Source organism: Engystomops pustulosus, chromosome 8, assembly GCF_040894005.1.
Source record: "Engystomops pustulosus chromosome 8, aEngPut4.maternal, whole genome shotgun sequence".
In the NCBI taxonomy this organism is placed as follows: domain Eukaryota; kingdom Metazoa; phylum Chordata; class Amphibia; order Anura; family Leptodactylidae; genus Engystomops; species Engystomops pustulosus.
Window position 1 is genome coordinate 34070577 of NC_092418.1, and position 24768 is coordinate 34095344.

At 43.2% G+C, this 24768-nt stretch overlaps 1 protein-coding gene across 7 annotated transcripts in view; it reads right to left on the minus strand.

Annotated features, from left to right (window-relative positions):
- TMC5 (transmembrane channel like 5) overlaps positions 1–24768 on the minus strand; it is a 118632-nt gene that overhangs the window by 14227 nt on the left and 79637 nt on the right. For all 7 annotated transcript variants that reach the window (XM_072120618.1, XM_072120620.1, XM_072120616.1 and 4 more), the window contains 7 exons: positions 17437–17524; positions 16749–16997; positions 15259–15410; positions 6588–6732; positions 4181–4345; positions 1760–1917; positions 454–532 (listed from right to left, as the gene is read on the minus strand). In XM_072120618.1, coding sequence (XP_071976719.1) covers positions 454–532; positions 1760–1917; positions 4181–4345; positions 6588–6732; positions 15259–15410; positions 16749–16997; positions 17437–17524 — 1036 coding nt within the window. The remainder of the gene's footprint in view (positions 1–453; positions 533–1759; positions 1918–4180; positions 4346–6587; positions 6733–15258; positions 15411–16748; positions 16998–17436; positions 17525–24768) is intronic.

Genomic DNA, 24768 nt, shown 5'->3' on the forward strand with positions numbered 1-24768 from the left:
GACTCGGTATATTTCCAAGATATTCATGGATACAAGTTAAAAGCTGATAAAATAACAAAAATGAATTATACAAACTACACGTTTCACACTGGAACTGAGAGGATGAACCAGAGGAAGCGCTCAGTTCAAGCACGAAACGCATAGTTCGTATAATTCATACGTTTGTATCTAGGAAGACCAGGAGCTTCTGGCTCATTAACATAACTTTAGAAGTTGATATCAGAAGGAAGGAGGCCATTGATAACAGGTATAAGAAGATTACCACAGTCACAGTGCCTGGTGTATCATGCTTGATCTTGATGGTAGATTTCCTTTAATGGGGTCTTCTGGAAATGGCTAATTATTGGCCATTAGCAAAAAAAAACTAAAGAACCCTAATTATAATTACATTTCCTGTAGAGACATTGGATGAAGTAATGTCACAGGCATAATATCACCTCTAATAAATATTACCTGTAGTTTGCCTTCTGCAATTTTCTGCAGCCAGTAGTAACACAATATGCCAACGATTGAAAACTTCAGCAGGACATTTCTGGAAAGACATATATGATATCTTATCCCTCTTTTATTTCCTGCCCTTCCTTCTGTAAGTGTCCTCCACTCCATGCAAAAGACTACACTGAGGTCCAACTACTAACCTTAGTGATTGTCAAAACTATGACTTGAAAAACATAGCAAGAAAAACTAAATGACAAATAAAGTGGGTTTCCACCATGGGCAAACCCTGTAAACATCATGGAGGAGATTTATCAGAAGTGATGGAAAATCACCAGATTTGGATAGAATCTACAAATAGACACGAGATAGGATTTATATGAAGTAGTGATGGGTCGTTCACGAAGAACCGGCTCATTTGCCTGAACGACGGGAGCCAGTGGCTCACTAAACCCCGCCCCTAAACGGCTCACCACGCCCCTTTAGCCCAATATATATATATATATATATTTAATAGGGAGCCATTCAAGAGCCAGAAGAGCCGGCTCTTCTTAGTGAGCGGAGCCCTAATAAGCCAGCTCCCTAAGAAGAGCCGGACTTAACATCACTAATATGAAGTGTCTGAGCACAAAACTGTTTTAGTTGCTCATGGCAACCAATGAGAGCTCAGCTTTCATTGAAAAACAGCTGTGGGAAAATGAAAGCTGACCTCTGATTGGTTGCCATGAGCAGCTAGAACAGTTTTGTGCTCAGACACTTCATATAAATCCGATCTCATGTCTATTTTGTAGATTCTATCCAAATCTGGTGATTTTTCCATCACCAAATATGAATGTTTTCTGATTCGCTTAGGAAAAATCTTGTAACATACTATAGAAACGGAAGTCTAATGCATCTGTTATAATGTCTGTTGATTTGAATGGACTTTTAATGATGTTACTTTTACATTTACACCACCTCCATTAATAAAAAAAATATATATAAGTATAAAAAAAAATGAAACAACATAGAACCTGTGCATAAGAGGATTAGTGGGAGGGAAATAAGTTCCAGAACAACTGGAGCAACATCAATTTGTACCAATGAATTCAGACCCAAATTGAATCCTCCAAAAAAGTAGTGTGATGTAAATCTGGAATGATTCCTTCATCAGGTTGTGGATCAGGTCCTAAACAGGTCCTAGAAATGACCTAGAAAGGTCCTCCTTAGAAAAAGGCTAATATGGTAATTATTCAATAAAACGCCATGAAGGTGCCTTCTATGTGGTAGCGCTTTGTGATCCATCAATCTCCGATGTGTAGACTGATAGTAATATATGCCTTACCTTATAATCACTACATAGACTTCATGCTGTGGGTACTTAAATTTTTCAACCAATCCAAACATAGAGTAGACAAGGGGTAAGATGAGGTTGATGAGTGAGACCACCACAGGTACCAGCAATGTCGCCGCTTGCAAAGTCAGATCACTTATGTCTGCGTCCTGTCAAAATTGAAGAGAAAGAATGAATGTGAACTCAAATCCCTATCATTTAGGTAAATATGAAAGAAGGGAATTTGCTGGTAACGTTGATGCAGCTAGTTGTATACTAAGTGATTTAAACAGAAAAGGTGCTATATATTCCTGACCATTGGGCCAGCCTGGTTGTATTGCGGACAGGACAGTTTATATGCAGAACATACAACAACTCCGCATATACAACTACAGTATAAGGGCTCATACAGACGGCCACGCGCTCATCTGGACCGGATCCCAGGCAAGCACAAGGCCAGGAGGAGGAGGCGGCGGAAGCCAAACAGACACACGTCCTATATTTTGTGGTGCGGCTGCCCCTGAACGTCCGTGTGCATGAGCCCTAAATTAATGAAGTGAGGTTCAACTTAGACATAGAAGCAGAGGAAAGAAGAAAAGTAGCAGTATAAAGAAGAAGCACTTGCCCCAAGTCTTTCAATTCTCTTTGTTCAAGTCTCTGATTTTTTCTGCTACTAAAGATTTTGTATAACTGTATTTTTATTCAAAGATTTTATTTTTTACATCAAATTAAAAAACGATGGGGGGATTCATCAAGTTGCCTAAGAGTAAGAATGTGCTTAGTAGCCCATTGCAACCAATTACAGCTCAGCTTTAAAGGAAACCTACCAGTTAGTATGGCAGGGGTAAGCTGTAAGTACCGAGCACCAGCTCAGGGTGAGCTGGTGCCGGTACTTACTTTCGTTAGTGTTATAAACCGCGGTACCGCGGTTTTAATACTTTTTAAACTTTAGAGCAGAAGACGCTTCGGCGCTGCGTGCGCACGATCGTGTGCGCGCCTACATAGGAAATAGCGGAGATGTTGCGCGCGCACAGTCGCGCGCAGCGCCGGAGCCCCTTCTGCTCTAAAGTTTAAAAAGTGTTAAAACCGCGATACCGCGGTTTATAACACTAACAAAAGTAAGTACCGGCACCAGCTCACCCTGAGCTGGTGCTCGGTACTTACAGCTTACCCCTGCCATTCTAAGTGGTAGGTTTCCTTTAAACTATTCATGAACATTGGTAAAATGAAAGCTGAGCTGTGATTGGTTGCCTTGGGCAACTAAGAACATTCTTACTCTTAGGCAGCTTGATAGATGTCCCACAATGTGATAACAATCATTGTTGAGGATCAATCTTATTCGAGAAGTAGAGATACTACTATATCTTTAGAGAGACTACTTGACCACAGGTAGCAGAAAGAAGCAAAATTAGGAAACACCTAATACCTAACTATGGAGTAAATATTCTTGTAGAAGACATAGGGACACATTTACTAAGAACAGTTCAGTCTGTATTAGGTGAAGTGCCCTGTGTAGTTTGCAGAGGGCACCAGATTCAATGGGGCACATTTAATAAAGGCTTTGCGCCAGTTTTTGGACGGACTTTGCACGTTCTTTTAGGTGTAAACTGCTTGCAACACTATTATGTCGCACGTGACCGTTTTGTGGCGCAGCTGCACTATTCTTCATGTGGCACAAATTAGGGGGCGTTCCGGTGCTCAGTCGGACCGTTCACTAGATTTAAAATGCAAGCCTGTTACACTCCCTACGTTAAAGGTGCACCACAAAAAAGTTGGTGAACTCTGTCGGGCGAGTGCAGGGAAGCGACAGATTCATGATTTCTGGTGCACGTTTAATAAATCTGTCGTACCCAGCATTACACATGAGCAGAGCACTTTTAGTGCAGTTTCTGACAATCTAAGTAAATGTGCCCCATTATGTGTGGCACCTGTTATTCATGAATCCGGCGCTCCCTCCAGTGCTCCGAACGAGTGCACCAACTTTTTTTTTGTGCACCTTTTACATAGGGCTTGCAACACACCTCTGTCAGACTTTGCATATTAATTGTGGCGCGCGGTCCAACTGTGCACCAGACGCCCATTTAAGTGACAAAATTTGTGCGAAGAATAGTGCAGCCGTGACAAAAAAGGGCCCGCGTGCGACACATATGTGGCACAGACACTTCTTAGATACCTGTGCAAGCAGTTTGCACATGAAATAATGTGCAAATCCCCTACAAAACTGCCGCACAAGCCCTTAGTGAATGTGCCCCAAAATGTTTTATGTAATTTGCTATTTTTCTATGTACATGACCAAAAATTATGATTTCATATTTGATGCACAGTAGCATAAGCATGTTAAAAAAAATATTCAAATTTGTTGTATTGAGCGTGCTCAATCCCATGCTGCCTCCGGCATGCAAATAGTAAAGCACGCTGATGTTTGTGGTTTACCTCTGCAGCATCCCCAACTTTAAGACAAAGGTAGTAGACGCCAGCACAGCAGCCAACTGTCAGACCTGAGGAGACGATCCAGGCAGCCACGTGGATACTGAACCGAGCTAACTTCTGGCTAAAAGTCAGCTTTAATTTTTTAATTAATTTTTCAGACAGTGTTTCCTAAAAAAGAATATATAAATATTAATAAAAATGTTTTCTAAGGATGCTCCCCTAAATACCTGCAACTGTATTGTAAGGTATCTCATCTTGGAATTCATATTTGTACATTTCAGAGAATCCCCTAGTGGAGAATCAATGGCTGTATGCAGGGTCGGCTCCAGGTTTCAGTAGGCCCCTAGGTGACAGAGCCTCAGTGGGCCCCTTTGCCGTATACTCAAGTGGCGGCATTAAAAATTCAGATACTTAAACAGTTTCCGGTTCCCTAAAATAATCCCTAGTTTATCATTCCAAACAGCTCTCTCATGGTTATTTTATATACAGTCCCCCTCATGGATATTTTATATAGAGCCCTCTCACCCTCTATGGATTCATTAGATTCATCCCCCCATGGATTTCTTATGTAAAACCTTATGTGGGCCCCCCAGCAGGTCTGGGCCCCGACACTTGCCCAGGTATGCCCAGTGCTGGCGCTGGCCCTGGCTGTAAGTCACCACACTCCACACTTAATTGGTAAAGTTTCTGTGAGCAAAACTCTTACTTCCTGATTGAAGGTGTTAATAATTTACATTAATCCACCTGGTGTGTATGATGTGCCCGTGCTGTATACAGAATGAGAGCACCAGAGTGATATGAAAAAGATGAAAAGTTCTCCAGATCACCAAGTATCTCCCTGTCCTATTCCTGCCCTGCTTGTTATCAGGTGAACGAGTCCTAATCCGAAGCCAGTGGATAGTGACTGTAGAAGAAAAAGTAGATGACCGGCACCACTGGGGTCACACAGTCATACAGCAACAGTAGTGCTAGCCCAACAAACAACGCGTTATGTGTTTTATGGTTCAATCAAGATTTGCGTTATGCGTTTTAGTCATAATCTCTGTCCCCTGAGGATGTAAACACAGTTGGGGCTGACCCCCTCCTGTCATAGGCTCAGGTGCAGCTGTACCCTATCCCTACGGTTGTCACAGCCCTGATTGTGGTTAGCCACACTGCAGAGACTACTGTGTGTGCGCTGTCGTTCCCATAGAGTGAATAATTCATACTGATGACAGATAAGAGCTGAATTAACTGGATGGCATGGGGTCTGTAACCCTATACTGTGTATGTAACACAGGTGGTCCCTGACTTAAGGACACCCGACTTACACACAACTACTAGTAACAAACGGACCTCTCTGCCTACTATGACCTCTGGTAAAGCTCAGCAGTCCTGGTGCTGCTATGATTAACTACAAGATGTCTGTAAGCTTTATTGTTAATCAATGTTTCCTTGACAGCCCAAAATTTTAAAAATCCAATTTCCACAGAAACCATAAAATAATTTGTTGAAGTTACACTTACAAATAATACCAGTTCCGACTTACATACAAACTCAAATTAAGAACAAACCAAATCTTGTACATAACCCCGGGGACTGCCTGTAGGTCCTATCTAAGCAGGGATTTTTTTGCAAATTTTCTTTTACTAAATGCTTTTTCTTTTTCTATGTATTTCCTTGTGTCGGCAACTAAACTTCACTTACGTTATTATATGCCTACTTTAAGTTATATGGGGAATTTCTTTTTCTATGTTCTGTTCCTTGAAGACTCAGCCAGTGGCGTAACTAGGAGAGGCAGGGCCCCATAGCAGACTTCTGGAGGGGACTGCCTGCCGGCTTAAAAATATACATATATTACATTCCTATATACATAAACATACAGCTCATCACTCATACATTCACATTTATATACTGTTACACACATATAGAGCATAAACACATCACATATACACAGTGCCATATACAGACATACAGCTTACATACACACATAACGTACTGTATTTATACACACTATACACCATATACACATACAGCAGATACACACACATAAACAATATATATGCCACAATGTGCAGCATAATATGTATATAATGGTGCACATTCTTCATTCTTTAGTGTCAAGTCGGATGACGGGGCCCCCTGACACTGTGGGTCCCATAGCGGCTGCTATGGCTGCTACCGCTGTAGTTACACCCCTGGACTCAGCTCTGCTGATAAACTTTGGAGAGATTTATGCCAGCGCCCCCTATACTATAGCCCATCATCAAGAGTAATCGCTGTAGATTACATTGTTCTCATTCAATGGACTTTTGTAAGGAAGAAACCAGTTCATCTTGTTTCTCCTGGAACACTACACACAGGTAGAGAATACTATGAATTGCAGCCAGTTCTGTATCTGGCACTTATAAAGTCAATAGACGTTTCTTACCTTTATTTGGGTGCTCAGATGTTTCATCTTTAACTTCACGGCTTTCTCGTTATTGATCCTAAAATCCCAACTGCACAGAAGTTTTGCGGCATTGTCCGAAAATGATGAAGGGTTAATAAAATTGTTCCGGAATGACTTTGCCATGCTGGAAATATATAAAAAAAGGACAATTTGTGTCACTGATAACTTTTTATTATTAGGAACAATTCTTAAAACTTTTGAAATTCCATTTTACTTCCCCTTCAAATACAGCGATGAAAGCCTCAAAAAGTCTAACAAATTTACTGTTTTCAAACAAATATTGTATTCACCATAATTGGCAACTTTTTTTCACCACTTATTTCTTTCATCATACTCATTATTTTTCCAAAACACTTCTAGTTATACTGACATATGAGGGGGCGAAGAAATTCTAAAAGTTATTGAGATCATAGACCAGACTACACCAAATTACCAAAATGAGTATATACAACCTATTGGTTGATTTGGTTAGCATCATAAATTTTATCCAAAATCATATACCATGCTGCTTTCAATCAAGCCACCTCCACTTCCCAATAGTACATGCAGTTTGTTGAACTAAGCTATTCAAAAGTGGCCTCCTTACTTCTAAAATCAACTTTTAATTATGCTAATGAGCCTTAAGGGCTCTGGGGGTGTTACCAGAGGCCCTATATGCTGCAGATTCACAGCCTGTTACATTGTGCAAGAAGCACTACCCCCCTTCTCACTCTGTGCTGAAAATCCTTTCTGCAGAGAGATTGCATTAGGCCGAGGAAGGGGGAAGTACTGAGCAGGAGCAGAGGGGCAAGGTAAGTCAATGTAACAGCCTATGAAGTTGTAACACAGAGGGGCTCTGGTAACACCCCCCTGAGCCCTCCTGGCTCATGAACATAATTTTAAACATTCATTTTAGAAGTAAGGAGAGCATGGATAACAAATATAAGATGATTACCAAAGTGACAGTGTCTGGATCTATGAGTAAGTGTCCCTTTCCTTTAAAGGCAGTTTTCAGGACATTACTTTTAATGAACAATCCTAAGATCATTCATCGAATTAGAGGGGTTCAATCTCTACAGACCAGTTAACTGGAGGACCTACTGTACACTGTGTACTGGTGTGATTCTTAGCTGACCCCACAGTTCTGCTATTGATGTCATCGATCAGAAGAATAAGTGATAAGTGGTAATTTCTCTGAGAAAATATAGTATACGGTGTATCACTACATACAGTATATCACTAACAGAAATTGGTGCATTGGTTATTAACAAGATGCTATATTCTATTTTCCCACGTGATCTGGCCTGTTGAGTTGTGTTGTCATCTTGTCCATATAAGGGTTAATAAGTTGGCCTTTGGCCTTTAACACTTGATACTTCCTTTATTGCCCTGGTTTCTATTATTACTGATGATAATAAATGTTCTCATACATAACACCTGAGCTTCCTTCACCAAACAACTGTGCTTCCTCATATTTCCTCTGAATGTGCCTCTATCTCTATATCTGTCTCGTGATATATTTCAAGAAAAATACTTTGTTCTGTATTATCAAACAGATCTGACGATAAAGTTACTATTTTTAGATCTAAACAACATGACTTCATTAAGCAGTTTATGGTTACTTTTCAGGAGGTTAAGGAAAACTAAGCCACCAACATTTATCGGCTAGGGCAGTGATGGCGAACCTATGGCACTGGTGCCAGAGGTGGCACTCAGAGCCCTTTCTGTGGGCACTCAGGCCATCACCAGAGATGACTCCAGGTATGTTCCTGCAGTCCCAGACAGCCCAGGACTTGCTGTGCACAGAGCTATTTTAAAGTGACAGCTCTACCTGGGACTATTTTTTGCTTTATTGGTGTCCTCAGGGGCTGGTATCAATGAAAACTGTGACAGAGAAGGGAGTATAAATCACAAATTACATTTCTGTGTTGGCACTTTGCGATAAATAAGTGGGTCTTTGTTGTAGTTTGGGCACTCGGTCTCTAAAAGGTTTGCCATCACTGGGCTAGGGTAAGGGGTCCTTAACTTTGTCAACTCACCACTGCTGGTCCCCAGGTTCCGGAGTTAATAAAAGAAATACAGCCTCTTACCACATGAGCATTACATCTTATAAGGCTCAATGAGCACGTGGTTGGAGGTCAAAGTTCAAGTCAGTGGTGCCCCAACACCTTTCCCAAATCCCAAAACTGGTGACCAACGATGGTGATCTAAATAGGTTTTGTACCCTAGATTGGGTTTAGTGGTCCCAAACCAACTCTCAGGCTTCCTTTAATAGTTAAGATCACAATTAAAATGGTTCTGCATCTCACAGACTATGCCCACCATGACCTCCATGACCACCATGAATCTCATGACCCAACCGCAAAGATGGACAGGCCTGGAGAAAGTTGATGTGGTGGAGCACAAAGGTTCCAATAAAAGTTTGCCAAATGATGCAAACTGATAATTTGAAGGGTGGCCAGGAATTAGTAAAGCTCAATCCCTCACGGTCCTGAGACCCCCAAGAACAGAGGAATTGGAGGATTGGAGGACTTGGAATCCTGTGAATGGGATGACTTTGTTATCCTAGAGAAGAGGTGGGATGAGCGCTACTTTCAGTCGTTTGGTTAGAACTTGGAAGTGTCATCATTTTCTTGTTTGATATTATTTGGATTCTGCATAAAATTTCTGTTAAAAAAAACAAAAATATAATGGCCATGCGCAGCAAGAAAAGGTCTCATCCACTTCTAGAATCCAACATCTACACAACTTTAGGGGCAAGACTAAACTATGGCTTAGGGGCTGCAGTTATTTTGGCTGAGCGCTCCCTGCTTCCTTCAAAATGAGATTTTCATACTTTATAGTTGATATAGTTCTATCTTAGTATAATATATGATAGATTGGTGTCTGACTCCTGAAACAAAGGGACCACTGCTGAGAGCATGGTAATGCAGCCCAGATCCTTCAGGCAATCAGGGATAATCCCTACATGCAATCAAAACGTATTAGACAACATCACAATTTCTTATATTATTATCAAAAAATGCGATAATTATTCATCAGCAGATGTTTATAGGGAATTTTAGGTTTATACCAAACAACCGCTAGGACTTCTTGATGAAGTCATTTACGGACAACGTTATTCAAACATGGTGACTTTTCTGCTATCTGACACTTGGCTATACATACAGAGATAAGTTAACTTTTATGGTGATAAAACCTCCAACATTATAACAGGAATGAGACTAAGGAGTAGACAAGGACATTGTACTGTATACTATGTGTGGGGAAAGACAGGGTCAGTTATATATGCATCCTCAATACATCTGCAAGGTTTGTGCATTCTGACTTCTAGAATAATAGTAGAATAGAACACCATAGAGGTCAATGGAAATGATGATTAGCTATGACAATAGCAATCCACCTCCATGCAGGGGCGAAATTAGGAGAGGCAAGGCCCCATAGACTTCTGAATTGGGTCCACCTTAAAAATATATACAATCACACACATTTACATATTTACTGTATACACATACTGCATATACATGCCATATACACATACAGCATAAACATATATACCGTATACACACCATATGTGCGTACATACATCATATACACACATATAGTACCATATACACCCATGCAATGTATACCATACCATATACAGAAATACAGCATATACACACACATAATACCCCAGATTCTGGGCATACATCATATTGACATCATATACACACATACATATAGTGCGACATACACCCACACAGAGTATACACATTACATATACACACATTCAGCCGTGGCCCCCTGATACTGCGAGCCCTATAGCTGCTACCCCTGTAGTTACGCCCCTGAATCCATGGATTTCTAAAGTTAATGGAGGTCACGTAACCAACCAACACAAGGCATATAATGCTGCTATACAGATCATTTAGCTATAACCTTAATACTAAGTCAAAGTAAGAAATGCATATAGATATGTGTAGCATATACGACTTTTATGTCTGTAACCACTGTTCAAGACTTAAAGGCAGTCAAAAGGCAGGTTTGACCATACAGCGCTGCAGACAGCATTATATATTGGCCCTGGAGATCTGTGTTATCATACCTTAGTGTGTTTTGTTTGTAGCAGCCATGAAAAATGCACTCATATTCCAGGATCGTAGCTGCATTTAGAGCACGGAGTCTGGGGCACTGGTTTCTGAGATTTAGTCACTATACTGCTGGCTGCACAACCCCTCACCTCTGCTGTAGAAGCTCCTGTTTGTTACTCAGTGGAAAGTTGTGCTCTGTTTAAGGGAATCTGTCATCAGAATTTCACAATTTAACCTAATGACAGGTTCCCATAGCCTTTTTTAATACTAATTATCTATCTGCATTTAAAAGTTGATAAAGTATACCTGGCTCCCAGGCAGAAAACTGGATGGAGTCAGGGGGGTGTCTGTGCAATGCTACATGTCCCTTCATCATCATTATTTCCTTTCTGCTCTACAAGCTCTCCCCCGCCTCACTATCTCCCCTCCCTCCTTGCATCTCTCAGCTGACCCCATGCTGAAAGCAAATCTCTGTCATCTCATGTCTGCAGGAGGGAGGGACACAGGGACTTGCAGCCATATTTACATATACTCCCCCATGACTCAATCAACTTTGCTGGCAGGGAGCCAGTTATGCTTCTATCAACTTCTAAAAGTTATAGGAACCATAAATGTTAATAATAAACACAGATTGAGAAATAGTATTAAAAATCTAAAGTAACCTGCCATTATGTGAAAATGTGAAATCCTTATTACAGGTTCCTGGTGAGATCTCACACACCAGTGCTCCAGAGTGCTCCCCGTCCAGCTACAATCCTGGAATAAAAATGTACTTTTCATAGTCCTGCTGCTGCTATCAACACACATAACGGTAAGGTTACACAGCGCTCCAGGGACAATACCTAACACTGCACACCGCCTTGTGATATTATACTCCCTTCAATACAATATACTTGGAATGTGGGAACTCACAGCTTGGCATTACAGGCTTAGCTTATAACAAGTAGCAAGAATGCAGAATGCACTGAAGTACAGTGGGGCCTATATCCTGTTTTTTGTCCTTTGTAAGAAGGTGGCGGACCCTTTTTCAGCAAGACACCATTTTGTGACCAATGTAATATTCAACAACACTTTAAAAGTAATACAGGCGGTCCCCTACTTAAGGACACCCGACTTACAGACAACCAATAGTTACAGACAGACCCCTCTGACCTCTGGTGAAGCTCTCTGGATGCTTTACTATAGTCCCAGACTGCAATGATCAGCTGTAAGGTGTCTGTAATGAAGCTTTATTGATAATCCTCGGTCCCATTACGGCAAAAAATGTTTAAACTCAAATTTTTTTTTGTCTGGATCTACAAATATAAAATATACAGTTTCGACTCACATACAAATTCAACTTAAGAACAAACCTCCGGACCCTATCTTGTACGTAACCCGGGGACTGCCTTGTATGTATGTTTATGAAAAAATAATTAAAAACAAGTTTAAAAAAAAAAAGTAAACCTGTAAACTTATAAATTTTAGGAATATTTTGTGGTTCTTTTCACACATCCCTGATCATATTGGACATAAGAAGCACAAACCAATTGAAGAGAGAAGAGGCAAAAAATGGCTAAAATATGTTGTTCTAATATGATAGCCCCATATTGTTTTGCTAAAAAAAAAAAAAAAGTATACTGAAAGAGATTGCATTATGTATCTCTTATAAATTCTTACATATCAGAATTAGTGAATGTTCCACTTTATAGATAAGTTTTTAACTTTAAGCCTTTAAACTCAGATACTACTACACAAAGACTTTAAATTCCCAAAAGATTCATTCTCCCAACAGGATGTACACAAATCTCAGGTATTAAATGCACATTGTTATCTGTGCCCGACCGGAAGACATCTTCCTGTCATGTCTACAGAAAAGTGTAGCCTTATTAAACTCAGGGATCAATGATTGCTGGGAATAAAAATGCAAAGTATGGATGACCTATTGTACAGTACAATCAAATTTTTATGTTAAAATGTATGTTTGGAAAATTGCTGTTAAAGGAAACCTACCATTTGTTTTTATACATTGTGAAACAAACATACCTTGAGAATGCTGTAGATACACTGATGCAGAAACATATCTTGTTTAATCAATGAACTGAGTGGTTTTACTCAAAAAACAATTATAAAATACCAGGACCTTGGGTGAGCTGGGTGCAGAATGGGTGCTGTACATTTACACAATACTTCCACATACACAGGAGCTGCCTGAAGTGATGTGTCGTTCATGAACGAGCCGGCTCTGAGAACTGGCTCTTGTTCATGAATGTTGGGAGCTGGCTCCTCTCAGTTCAGGAGCTAGAATAGCCATCTCTTCTTAGTGAGCAAATCCTACTGAGCCAGTTCACTAAGAAGAGCTGTAATTCCCTGTAAGTCGGGTGTCCTTAAGCAGGGGACCGTCTGTACTCATTTATGCAATTTTGTTATATGTTTAGTTAGGCTTTAATTGTACCAATATTATGGCTAGCTAATAGTTTGATGTCATTTTAGTATCTGATTTGGCCATAGGTCAGAGCTGCCAAAAATTGTGTAGATTATCAGAGCTGTGAGACAGATGCACTTTGAACCCTTAAAGGGAATGTTCACTGAATATCAATATAGTTATAGACACTACTCAGAGCATCATGTTGTGTATTACCTGCTGAGAGCGTAACATCAATTACAGGCAATCACTGCATTTTACAAGTCCCTCCAGTATAATTACCATTCTTCACACTACATCCCCCAGAGACACATCTCGGATAGTGATTATAAGCCGCAAACATCCTTATCTTTATGCAAATCTTAAAAATTACTAATTTACAGGATGTGTCTAAGTCCTCACAGATATAAACCACAAAACCAGACAAGAACCAATAAGTGGATCCCTCACACATAAAGCTTTATTCAGAACTGAATGCGTACCTGAGCCTTTCACTGAATTATTACATTATGGGGCACATTTACTTACCCATTCTGCACAATCCCCGAAAGTGCATTGTCCGAGCGGAATGCACATCCGCGATTCACTAAGATCGTGCGCCCGATATCCTGCATGTGTCACTTCCCCGCTCAGGTCCGCCGGAGTTCACCTTCTTCTTCCCGATGTATATAAGTGCATTGCCTTGCAACACAAATAGAATCTTAAATCCCGCGCTGAGTCCGAATCAGTCGGATCGTCCGACGCCCCCCCCCCCCCATTTCTGTGGTGCAGCCACGCCACAATCCCCAGTTAAATACCTGTCACAGCGGCGCAAATCCCGAAAATTTCAAAAATCCGATGAATGTGTGATCGGCAGACCCTTAGTAAATAAGCCCCTATGTGTATTATCCCTGTAGTGTGACATCACTGGATGTATTATTGTTATTCAGTAACATCACTAGGTGTTTTACCCCTGTAATATGACATCACTGTGCACATTATCCCTTTGCTGTCATATTGCTGTGTGTATCATCCCTGTACTGTGACATCACTGTGTGTATTATCCCTTTGCTGTCATATTGCTGTGTGTATCATCCCTGTACTGTGACATCACTGTGTGTATTATCCCTGTACTGTGACATCACTGTGTGTATTATCCCTGTACTGTGATATCACTGTGTGTATTATCCCTGTACTGTGACATCACTGTGTGTATTATCCCTGTACTGTGATATCACTATGTGTATTATCCCTGTACTGTGACATCACTGTGTGTATTACCCCTGTTCTGTGACATCACTGTGTGTATTATCCCTGTACTGTGACATCACTGTGTGTATTATCCCTGTACTGTGATATCACTGTGTGTATTATCCCTGTACTGTGACATCACTGTGTGTATTATCCCTGTACTGTGATATCACTGTGTGTATAATCAATCCCTTTGCCATGACATCCCTTTGAACATTATCCCTGTACTGTGACATCACTATGTAAATTATCTCTTTGCTGTGACATCACTGTGTGTATTATCCCTGTACGGTCACATCACTGTGTGTATTATCCCTGTACTGTGACATCACTGTGTGTATTATCCCTGTACTGTGACATCACTGTGTGTATTATGCCTGTACTGTGACATCACTGTGTGCATTATCCCTGTACTGTGACAGTCCTTGCATTGTACTATAGCCCTGCTTTCTCCTTACCTGGAACGGTTATTTATAATATATTTCATTTAGCTGCTTAGCAAATAGAGAAAGTGAATGCAAATTGTCAATGTTGTGCAAGAAGTGAATGCAAATGTTACTGCAATGAATGTTTATGAGAACAGAATAGCTTGTAATTGTAACATACACTTCTACACGAGAGTAAACATTAACCTCTTAACGCACCCTCGTAGGCAAATACCGCACCGCTTCCTTCCCAAGTTTTTTCTATCATTTTCTTTTCTAATCCTTATTTCTGCCATGTTACCTGTACTCTGGCAGCATGGATGGACGTCATACACCTTTACTAGGCCTCATGCACACTACCAACTTTATGGAACCATTTATTTTTTGTGGCAAAGTTTCCAATGGACATATATTTGTCTCGATAAAATATCAGTTGAAGTCAATTGAAAAAAGGGCTCCACTGTTTATTGCACAAAAATAAGTAGTAATGGATGACAATTGTGTTATCATGTATCTCATGTGACTGAGAATAAAATTACCTTATCAGTAGGATGAGAAAACAGGTCGCCAGGTATAATCCAATGGTAAATATATATGCTAACTGCATATTGTATGGCGCTAGAGTGGCATCTTTCCTGATGGTGCTATTTGTATAATACCCATAGTACAGGACTGTGTCTTCAAAGTAGCCCTAAAGAGGCAAAAAAAAGCAGAAAGTTTAGATTTTTATTGATCTCTACTTAATAGAAGGCTCGTTTGTAGCTCCATTACAAGTCAATATGATCTGTATACAGATAAGTAAAAATATGCCCCCTAGTGGTAGCAAATGGAAGGTGAGATCTAAACAAATATATAAATAATCAAGTGCTGGGAAAAGCTGTAGAACAGAGAACAGATCTTCCACATTAAATTCTGTGCATAAAGTCTATTACAGATCAATGACATTGACTTCACGGCTACAATGTATACAATGCAGAATATTTTCAGAAACTGAGATAAATAGCAGATTTAAAATAGGTCAATCTTCTTTTGTGGATTCTTCACAATTCTCAGTATGGATAATCAGCTATAGCTTTGGTGTACACTCTCCACACAATTGTGCATCTATACTAACTATATTAAAGGGGTTGTCCACTTTTAGTAAATAATTGTTATTGTTTGTGTAAAAAAAAGTTCCATATTCTAGATCTCTGCTTGCTGTCAACAAAGACAATTCCTGTTGAATGACAGCAAGTTGAGATCTAGATGAATTGATACAGAAAGTAAATAGGAAAATGTCATGATTTTTCATCATACAAACAATAGATTCTATTGGTGTAAACTGGACAACCCCTTTAAGTATATTAGTAAAGGACTTCAGGCTAGAGGTTCCTCAAAAAACCGCTTCATGGTAAATATACTACATTATCAAGTTACTGTATATGGGGAGGGGGGATTAAAAAAATAGTAGTAGGCTGACAATGTGCAAGCTCAGCCAAGCCAAGTATGCACGTGTTTTATATGAATGGGTAGAGAGGAGGAAGCCGTATCAGACACCTTAAAAAAGAAAGGCTTACTCGTGGAGAAATCATCAAGCATTAGCTTTATCTCCCCTAATCTGCCATTAGAAGGGAGTCCAGAGACCAGATGCACATTATGTCAATGCTCCATTCACCCAAATCAGTGGGTTGTCTCCAGTAACTATTTCCAGCCTAACAATAGGTATATTTAAGGCCGGCCTGGAGTCAGCACCTGGGTCCAAGGTTACTGGAGGGGCCCACAAAAAAAAGAATTCTACCCCAAATCAATTGTACTAGTGTTGCTTAAGACACAGTGTGGCTATGTGGGGGAGGGAACATTGTGGCTACTGCGGGACAAGGGGGCAGTCTGGCTACTAGGAGGAGGCCCAGTAAGGGGCCCACTAAGGGTCTGTCTCCCAGGGCCCTACTTAAACCAGCCCTGGTTGAAGGTGTCTATTCTATTCATGCACATGCTTCTATATAGACTGTACAGGATTTTGTGAGAGTTATAAACATATCTCCATACTTACTGCGCCTGTAAGAAGCTCCAGACCCGTGAATGATAGGTTGTTAGGCGCCATGTCAACAAACTGGGGAACGGTTATGAAACTGAAGTTCACCACAAAGGAAAAGATGTTGAACATCAGGAGCCACTTGATGAAATTGAAATAAGAAAGAATACTAGTTCCAAACTTCCCTCCTATGACCTTCAAGGTGCCATGCCAAAGCCGAAGTGCCTCCAATACCTCCAAAGCCACCTGCTTGGATCTCCGGAATGACTGGTGAGGAAGAATTGTAAAGCTATTAGAGTTATGGATTGACACAACACTAGTGAACCAGCAGTGGTTATACGTTTACAATTTTACATTATATGTTTACATTTTATATTATCTTTACAGTCCTAATTCTAATTGGACACAGGATTGCACCAGTCAGCAAGCGAGTGAAGCCACTTGTCTCAGGCAGCACCTCTTCCAATAAGATGAGGGGTGGCTTCAGGCCACAGCTTCTGACTCTGCGCTATGTTTCCAACAGGCCAAGGAGTTAATTGGTGCAGGGCTGGATGTCCACCCACCAATGGTGAGACACTGATGACCTATCCTGCATGTCGATGGCAATTTATACATAGATTCACCTTTGGAAATTATTTTTAAATAACTCTTTAATTATTGATCATTACATTGATGACTATTTTTTTCACATAAATATTCCACTTACTAATTTAATACTGTGGAGACATCCACTGCAACAGTTCATCTGTGAGACGTCTTTTGAAGATTTCTGCTTCAGCTTCAAAACTTTGTTTCTGTGGAGAGTCAAATAATACTGCAAGTCATTATACAGTGACTGGTGATATTGTACAGTCATGGCCAAAAGTTTACAAAGTCTACTACATCAGGTTTTATTATGGCAATTTGCATATACTCCAGAATGTTATAAAGAGTGATCAGCTTAACTGTAATTAATTGCAGTCAATATTTTCCTAGAAAATGAACTTTTTCCCCCAAAACACATTTCAACTTCATTGCAGGCCTGCCTTGCAGGAATGGACGGCTATTAGAGATGAGCGAACACTAAAATGCTCGGGTACTCGTTATTCGAGACGAACTTTTCCCGATGCTCGAGTGCTCGTCTCGAATAACGAACCCCATTGAAGTCAATGGGAGACTCGAGCATTTTTCAAGGGGACCAAGGCTCTGCACAGGGAAGCTTGGCCAAACACCTGGGAACCTCAGAAAAGGATGGAAACACCACGGAAATGGACAGGAAACAGCAGGGGCAGCATGCATGGATGCCTCTGAGGCTGCATAATCGCACCATTATGCCAAAATTATGGGCAACAGCATGGCCATGACAGAGTGACAGAATGAAGCTAGATAGCATCTAAAACATCCAATAATTGACCCTGACACTATAGGGGACGGCATGCAGAGGCAGCGGCAGCAGGCTAGAGAGTGTCATGGCGACATACCCTAAATGGACTCAGGCTTCAAACCAATGGGTGGCAGAGAGGAACCAAAGGAGGTGAGCAAGAAGCGCTCAAATAATATCGGTACATGATAAAAGTTTGCCAGTATATTTTGTGGATTACACAGCAGGGTGGCGACAAAGTTAACATGGAAGCCATGAAAACAACCCAAAATTCTGCCTGACACAGCTCGTTTGATAAGGGGACCATGTATGGAGGCAGTGAACTAGTAGTAGATTAAAGGTGCTGCAGTTAAAACTATGTTAGTTGGATCTTGGCATGGAGCTGGCGCTCCGCTGCCAGGCGAGCTTTCGCCAATCCAAGCCCCTGTCTATAGGCTACTCCCCAAACAGCACTTCTAAGAACCTTTTGTATAAGATCAAGTGTAGTAGCGTTCTTATAAGTTTAGGATATGGCGGGTGAGGGGAATGTAAACAGATGCGCAAGAAGCGCTGAAATAATATCCCTAAATGGTAAAAGTTTGCAAGTATATTTTGGGGATTACACAGCAGGGTGGCGACAAAGTTAACAACTTTGATGTGGAATGCCCTGTAATAGCTCTTGGGCGGTGTGCCTTTTATCGCCTAGGCTCAGCAGTTTCAGCACCGCCTGCTGTCGCTTAGCGACGGCACTGCTGCTGTGCCTAGAGCTACCGACTGATGGCGCCATGCCCACGGATGGTAATTCGGAGGAGGAGGAGGTGGAGGAGGGGTGGGAGGAGGTATAGTAGGCCTTTGAGACCTGGACCGAGGTAGGCCCCGCAATTCTCTGCGTCGGCAGTATATGACCAGCCCCAGGGTCAGACTCGGTCCCAGCCTGCACCAAGTTAAGTGTAGTAGCGTTCTTATAAGTTTGGGATATGGCGGGTGAGGGGAATGTAAACAGATGCGCAAGAAGCGCATGATGCGCATGGAGCTGGCGTTCCGCTGCCAGGCGAGCTTTCGCCAATCCAAGCCCCTGTCTCTAGGCTACTCCCCAAACAGCACTTCTAAGAACCTTTTGTATAAGATCAAGTATAGTAGCGTTCTTATAAGTTTAGGATATGCCGGGTGAGGGGAATGTAAACAGATGCGCAAGAAGCGCTGAAATAATATCCCTAAATGGTAAAAGTTTGCCAGTATATTTTGTGGATAACACAGCAGGGTGGCGACAAAGTTAACAACTTTGATGTGGAATCCATGAAAACAACCCAAATTTCTGCCTGACACACCTCGTTTGATAAAGGGACGATGTATGGAGGCAGCTATATGGACGACTTTTGGAGGTAGCAATGGAGACAACGTGTGGAGGCTGCTATGGAGACAATTTAATTTGGATAGTGCCTGTATGTGGCAGTCCCAAACATTTTTCAAACCAGAGGAGCAGGTAGGTGGCCCTCCAGTAAAATGGGATAGATTGAGTGCCTGTATGTGGCAGTCCCAAAAATGTTTCAAACCAGAGGAGCAGGTAGGTGGCCCTCCAGTAAAATGGAATAGATTGAGTGTCTGTATGTGGCAGTCCCAAAAATTGTTCAAACCAGAGGAGCAGGTAGGTGGCCCTGCAGTAAAATGGAATAGATTGAGTGCCTGTATGTGGCAGTCCCAAAAATTGTTCAAACCAGAGGAGCAGGTAGGTGGCCCTGCAGTAAAATGGAATAGATTGAGTGCCTGTATGTGGCAGTCCCAAAAATGTTTCAAACCAGAGGAGCAGGTAGGTGGCCCTCCAGAAAAATGGAATAGATTGAGTGCCTGTATGTGGCACTCACAAAAATTGTTTCAAACAGAGGACCGGGTAGGTGGCCCTCCAGAAAAATTAAATGCATGAAGTACTATAGCAAGAGCCAGTGGGCCCTGTCAAAAAATAGCCATTTTCCTCTGCTTTACTGTACAAAGAGGAGGAGAAGGAGGAAAATGAGGAGGAGGAGGAGGAGTGGATCAATTATTCAGGTTGAGCTTCCTTCACCTGGTGGAGATTGGAAATTCTGAGAAATCCAGCCTTTATTCATTTTAATAAGCGTCAGCCTGTCAGCGCTGTCAGTCGACAGGCGTGTACGCTTATCGGTGATGATGCCACCAGCTGCACTGAAAACCCGCTCGGACAAGACGCTAGCGGCAGGGCAGGCAAGAACCTCCAAGGCGTACAGCGCCAGTTCGTGCCACATGTCCAGCTTTGAAACCCAGTAGTTGTAGGGAGCTGTGTGATCATTTAGGACGATGGTATGGTCAGCTACGTACTCCCTCACCATCTTTCTGTAAAGATCAGCCCTACTCTGCCGAGACTGGGGACAGGTGACAGTGTCTTGCTGGGGTGACATAAAGCTGGCAAAAGCCTTGTAAAGCGTACCCTTGCCAGTGCTGGACAAGCTGCCTGCTCGCCTACTCTCCCTCGCTACTTGTCCCGCAGAACTACGCACTCTGCCGCTAGCGCTGTCAGAAGGGAAATACTGTTTCAGCTTGTGCACCAGGGCCTGCTGGTATTCATGCATTCTCACACTCCTTTCCTCTCCAGGGATGAGAGTGGGAAGATTTTGCTTGTACCGTGGGTCCAGGAGAGTGAACACCCAGTAATCGGTGCTGGAATAAATTCTTTGAACGCGAGGGTCACGGGATAGGCAGCCTAGCATGAAATCTGCCATATGCGCCAGAGTACCAACGCGTAAGAATTCACTCCCCTCACTGGCCTGACTGTCCATTTCCTCCTCCTCCAACTCCTCCAACTCCTCTTCTTCTGCCCATACACGCTGAACAGTGAAGGACTCAACAATGGTCCCCTCTTGTGTCTCGCCAACATTCTCCTCCTCTTCCTCCTCATCCTCCTCCACCTCCACCTCCTCCGATATGCGCTGAGAAACAGACCTCAGGGTGCTTTGGCTATCAACAAGGGAATATTCTTCCCCCGTCTCTTGTGACGAGCGCAAAGCTTCCGACTTCATGCTGACCAGAGAGTTTTTCAACAGGCCAAGCAGCGGGATGGTGAGGCTGATGATGGCGGCATCGCCACTGACCATCTGTGTTGACTCCTCAAAGTTACTCAGCACCTGACAGATATCAGACATCCACGTCCACTCCTCATTGTAGACTTGAGGAAGCTGACTGACCTGACTACCAGTTCTGGTGGAAGTTGACATCTGGCAGTCTACAATCGCTCTGCGCTGCTGGTAAACTCTGGATAACATGGTCAGTGTTGAATTCCACCTCGTGGGCACGTCGCACAACAGTCGGTGAGCGGGCAGTTGGAGGCGGCGCTGCGCTGCCCTCAGAGTGGCAGCATCTGGGCTGGACTTCCTGAAATGCGCACAGATGCGGCGCACCTTCGTGAGCAAATCAGACAGATTGGGGTATGTCTTGAGGAAACGCTGCACTATCAGATTTAACACATGGGCCAGGCATGGCACATGTGTCAGTCTGCCGAGTTGCAGAGCCGCCACCAGGTTACGGCCGTTGTCACACACAACCATTCCCGGCTTGAGGTTCAGCGGTGCCAGCCACAGATCAGTCTGCGCCGTGATGCCCTGTAATAGCTCTTGGGCGGTGTGCCTTTTGTCGCCTAGGCTCAGCAGTTTGAGCACCGCCTGCTGTCGCTTAGCGACGGCACTGCTGCTGTGCCTAGAGCTACCGACTGATGGCGCCGTGCCCACGGATGGTAGTTCGGAGGAGGAGGTGGAGGAGGGGTGGGAGGAGGAGGAGGCATAGTAGGCCTGAAACACCTGGACCGAGGTAGGCCCCGCAATCCTCGGCGTCGGCAGTATATGAGCAGCCCCAGGGTCAGACTCGGTCCCAGCCTCCACCAAGTTAACCCAATGTGCCGTCAGCGATATATAGTGGCCCTGCCCGGCAGCACTCGTCCACGTGTCCGTGGTCAGGTGGACCTTGTCAGAAACGGCGTTGGTCAGGGCACGGATGATGTTGTCTGACACGTGCTGGTGCAGGGCTGGGACGGCACATCGGGAAAAGTAGTGGCGGCTGGGGACCGAATACCGAGGGGCGGCCGCCGCCATGAGGTTGCGAAAGGCCTCGGTCTCTACTAGCCTATAGGGCAGCATCTCCAGGCTAAGCAATCTGGAGATGTGCACATTAAGGGCTTGGGCGTGCGGGTGGGTTGCACTATATTTGCGTTTCCGCTCCAGCGTCTGGGGTATGGAGAGCTGAACGCTGGTGGATGCTGTGGAGGATCGTGGAGGCGACGATGGGGTTTTTGTGCCAGGGTCCTGGGCAGGGGGCTGACTAGCAGCTGACACAGGGGAAGGAGCAGTGGTGTGCACGGCCGGAGGTGAACGGGCTTGTTGCCACTGAGTGGGGTGCTTAGCATTCATATGCCTGCGCATACTGGTGGTAGTTAAGCTAGTAGTGGTGGAACCCCTGCTGAGCCTGGTTTGGCAAATGTTGCACACCACAGTCCGTCGGTCATCCGGTGTTTCCTTAAAGAACCTCCACACTTCTGAAGATCTAGCCCTCGCCGCAAGAGCCCTCACCACGGGAGCTTCACTAGTTGACAGTGGCGCTGATGCACCAGCTCTGGCCCTGCCTCTCCGTCTGGCCCCACCACTGCCTCTTCCAACCTGTTCAGGTCGAGGACTCTCCTCCGTCTCAGAAGCACTGTGTTCACCCGGCCTCTCAACCCAGCTTGGGTCTGTCACCTCATCATCCTCCGATCCCTCAGTCTGCTCCCCCCTCGGACTTCCTGCCCTGACAACAACTTCCCCACTGTCTGACAACCGTGTCTCCTCATCGTCGGACACCTCTTTACACACTTCCACTACGTCAAGAAGGTCATCATCACCCACAGACTGTGACTGGTGGAAAACCTGGGCATCGGAAAATTGCTCAGCAGCAACCGGACAAGTGGTTTGTGACTGTGGGAAGGGTCCAGAAAACAGTTCCTCAGAGTATGCCGGTTCAAATGCCAAATTTTCCTGGGAGGGGGCAGACTGGGGGGGAGGAGGCTGAGGTGCAGGAGCTGGAGGAGTGGCGATTTCGGTGACATGGGTGGACTGCGTGGAAGACTGACTGGTGGTGGACAAATTGCTCGAAGCATTGTCAGCAATCCACGACATCACCTGTTCGCACTGTTCTGGCCTCAACAGTGCTCTACCACGAGTCCCAGTAACTTCAGACATGAACCTAGGGAGTGTAGCTCTGCGGCGTTCCCCTGCTCCCTCATCAGCAGGTGGTGTCTCACCCCGCCCAGGACCACGGCCTCTGACCCCTGCAGTAGTTGGACGCCCACGTCCCCGCCCTCGTCCTCTACCCCTAGCCCTCGGGTTAAACATTTTTAAAATGAGAGTTATAACTTTATTTTATTTTTTTTACTTTTTTTTGTTTTTTTTGTGTTTTTTTTTTTTTTTGTGTTTTTTGTTTTTTTTTGAGTTTTTAAAACCAAACAATGCTATCCTATTGCTATGGCTATTTTCTAGCCAAGTATCAAAGCACACTACTATGCCAGATGAGATGACACTGAGTTATTGGCTAATAGAAATCCAACCCCTACTGAATTTTGCCACTTCGGCCTTTGCTATGGATATGTGCGCCACTAAGCGCAGAACACAGCGGTCGCAAGTCTCACTACAAATTGCTCAGAATTGGCAAGTACATGCACTGCAGAAACTACAGCCACCAGCAGATCAACCAGAAATCAAATATATAGAACGCTACTGTAGGCTTCAAGAAGCTGTTTGTATTCTCCTATGGCTATTTTCTAGCCAAGTATCAAAGGAAGCACAGTACTATGCCAGATGAGATGACACTGAGTTATTGCCTAATAGAAATCCAACCCCTACTGAATTTTGCCACTTTGGCCTTTGCTATGGATATGTGCGCCACTAAGCGCAGAACACAGCGGTCGCAAGTCTCACTACAAATTGCTCAGAATTGGCAAGTACATGCACTGCAGAAACTACAGCCACCAGCAGATCAACCAGAAATCAAATATATAGAACGCTACTGTAGGCTTCAAGAAGCTGTTTGTATTCTCCTATGGCTATTTTCTAGCCAAGTATCAAAGGAAGCACAGTACTATGCCAGATGAGATGACACTGAGTTATTGGCTAATAGAAATCCAACCCCTACTGAATTTTGCCACTTCGGCCTTTGCTATGGATATGTGCGCCACTAAGCGCAGAACACAGCGGTCGCAAGTCTCACTACAAATTGCTCAGAATTGGCAAGTACATGCACTGCAGAAACTACAGCCACCAGCAGATCAACCAGAAATCAAATATATAGAACGCTACTGTAGGCTTCAAGAAGCTGTTTGTATTCTCCTATGGCTATTTTCTAGCCAAGTATCAAAGGAAGCACAGTACTATGCCAGATGAGATGACACTGAGTTATTGCCTAATAGAAATCCAACCCCTACTGAATTTTGCCACTTTGGCCTTTGCTATGGATATGTGCGCCACTAAGCGCAGAACACAGCGGTCGCAAGTCTCACTACAAATTGCTCAGAATTGGCAAGTACATGCACTGCAGAAACTACAGCCACCAGCAGATCAACCAGAAATCAAATATATAGAACGCTACTGTAGGCTTCAAGAAGCTGTTTGTATTCTCCTATGGCTATTTTCTAGCCAAGTATCAAAGGAAGCACAGTACTATGCCAGATGA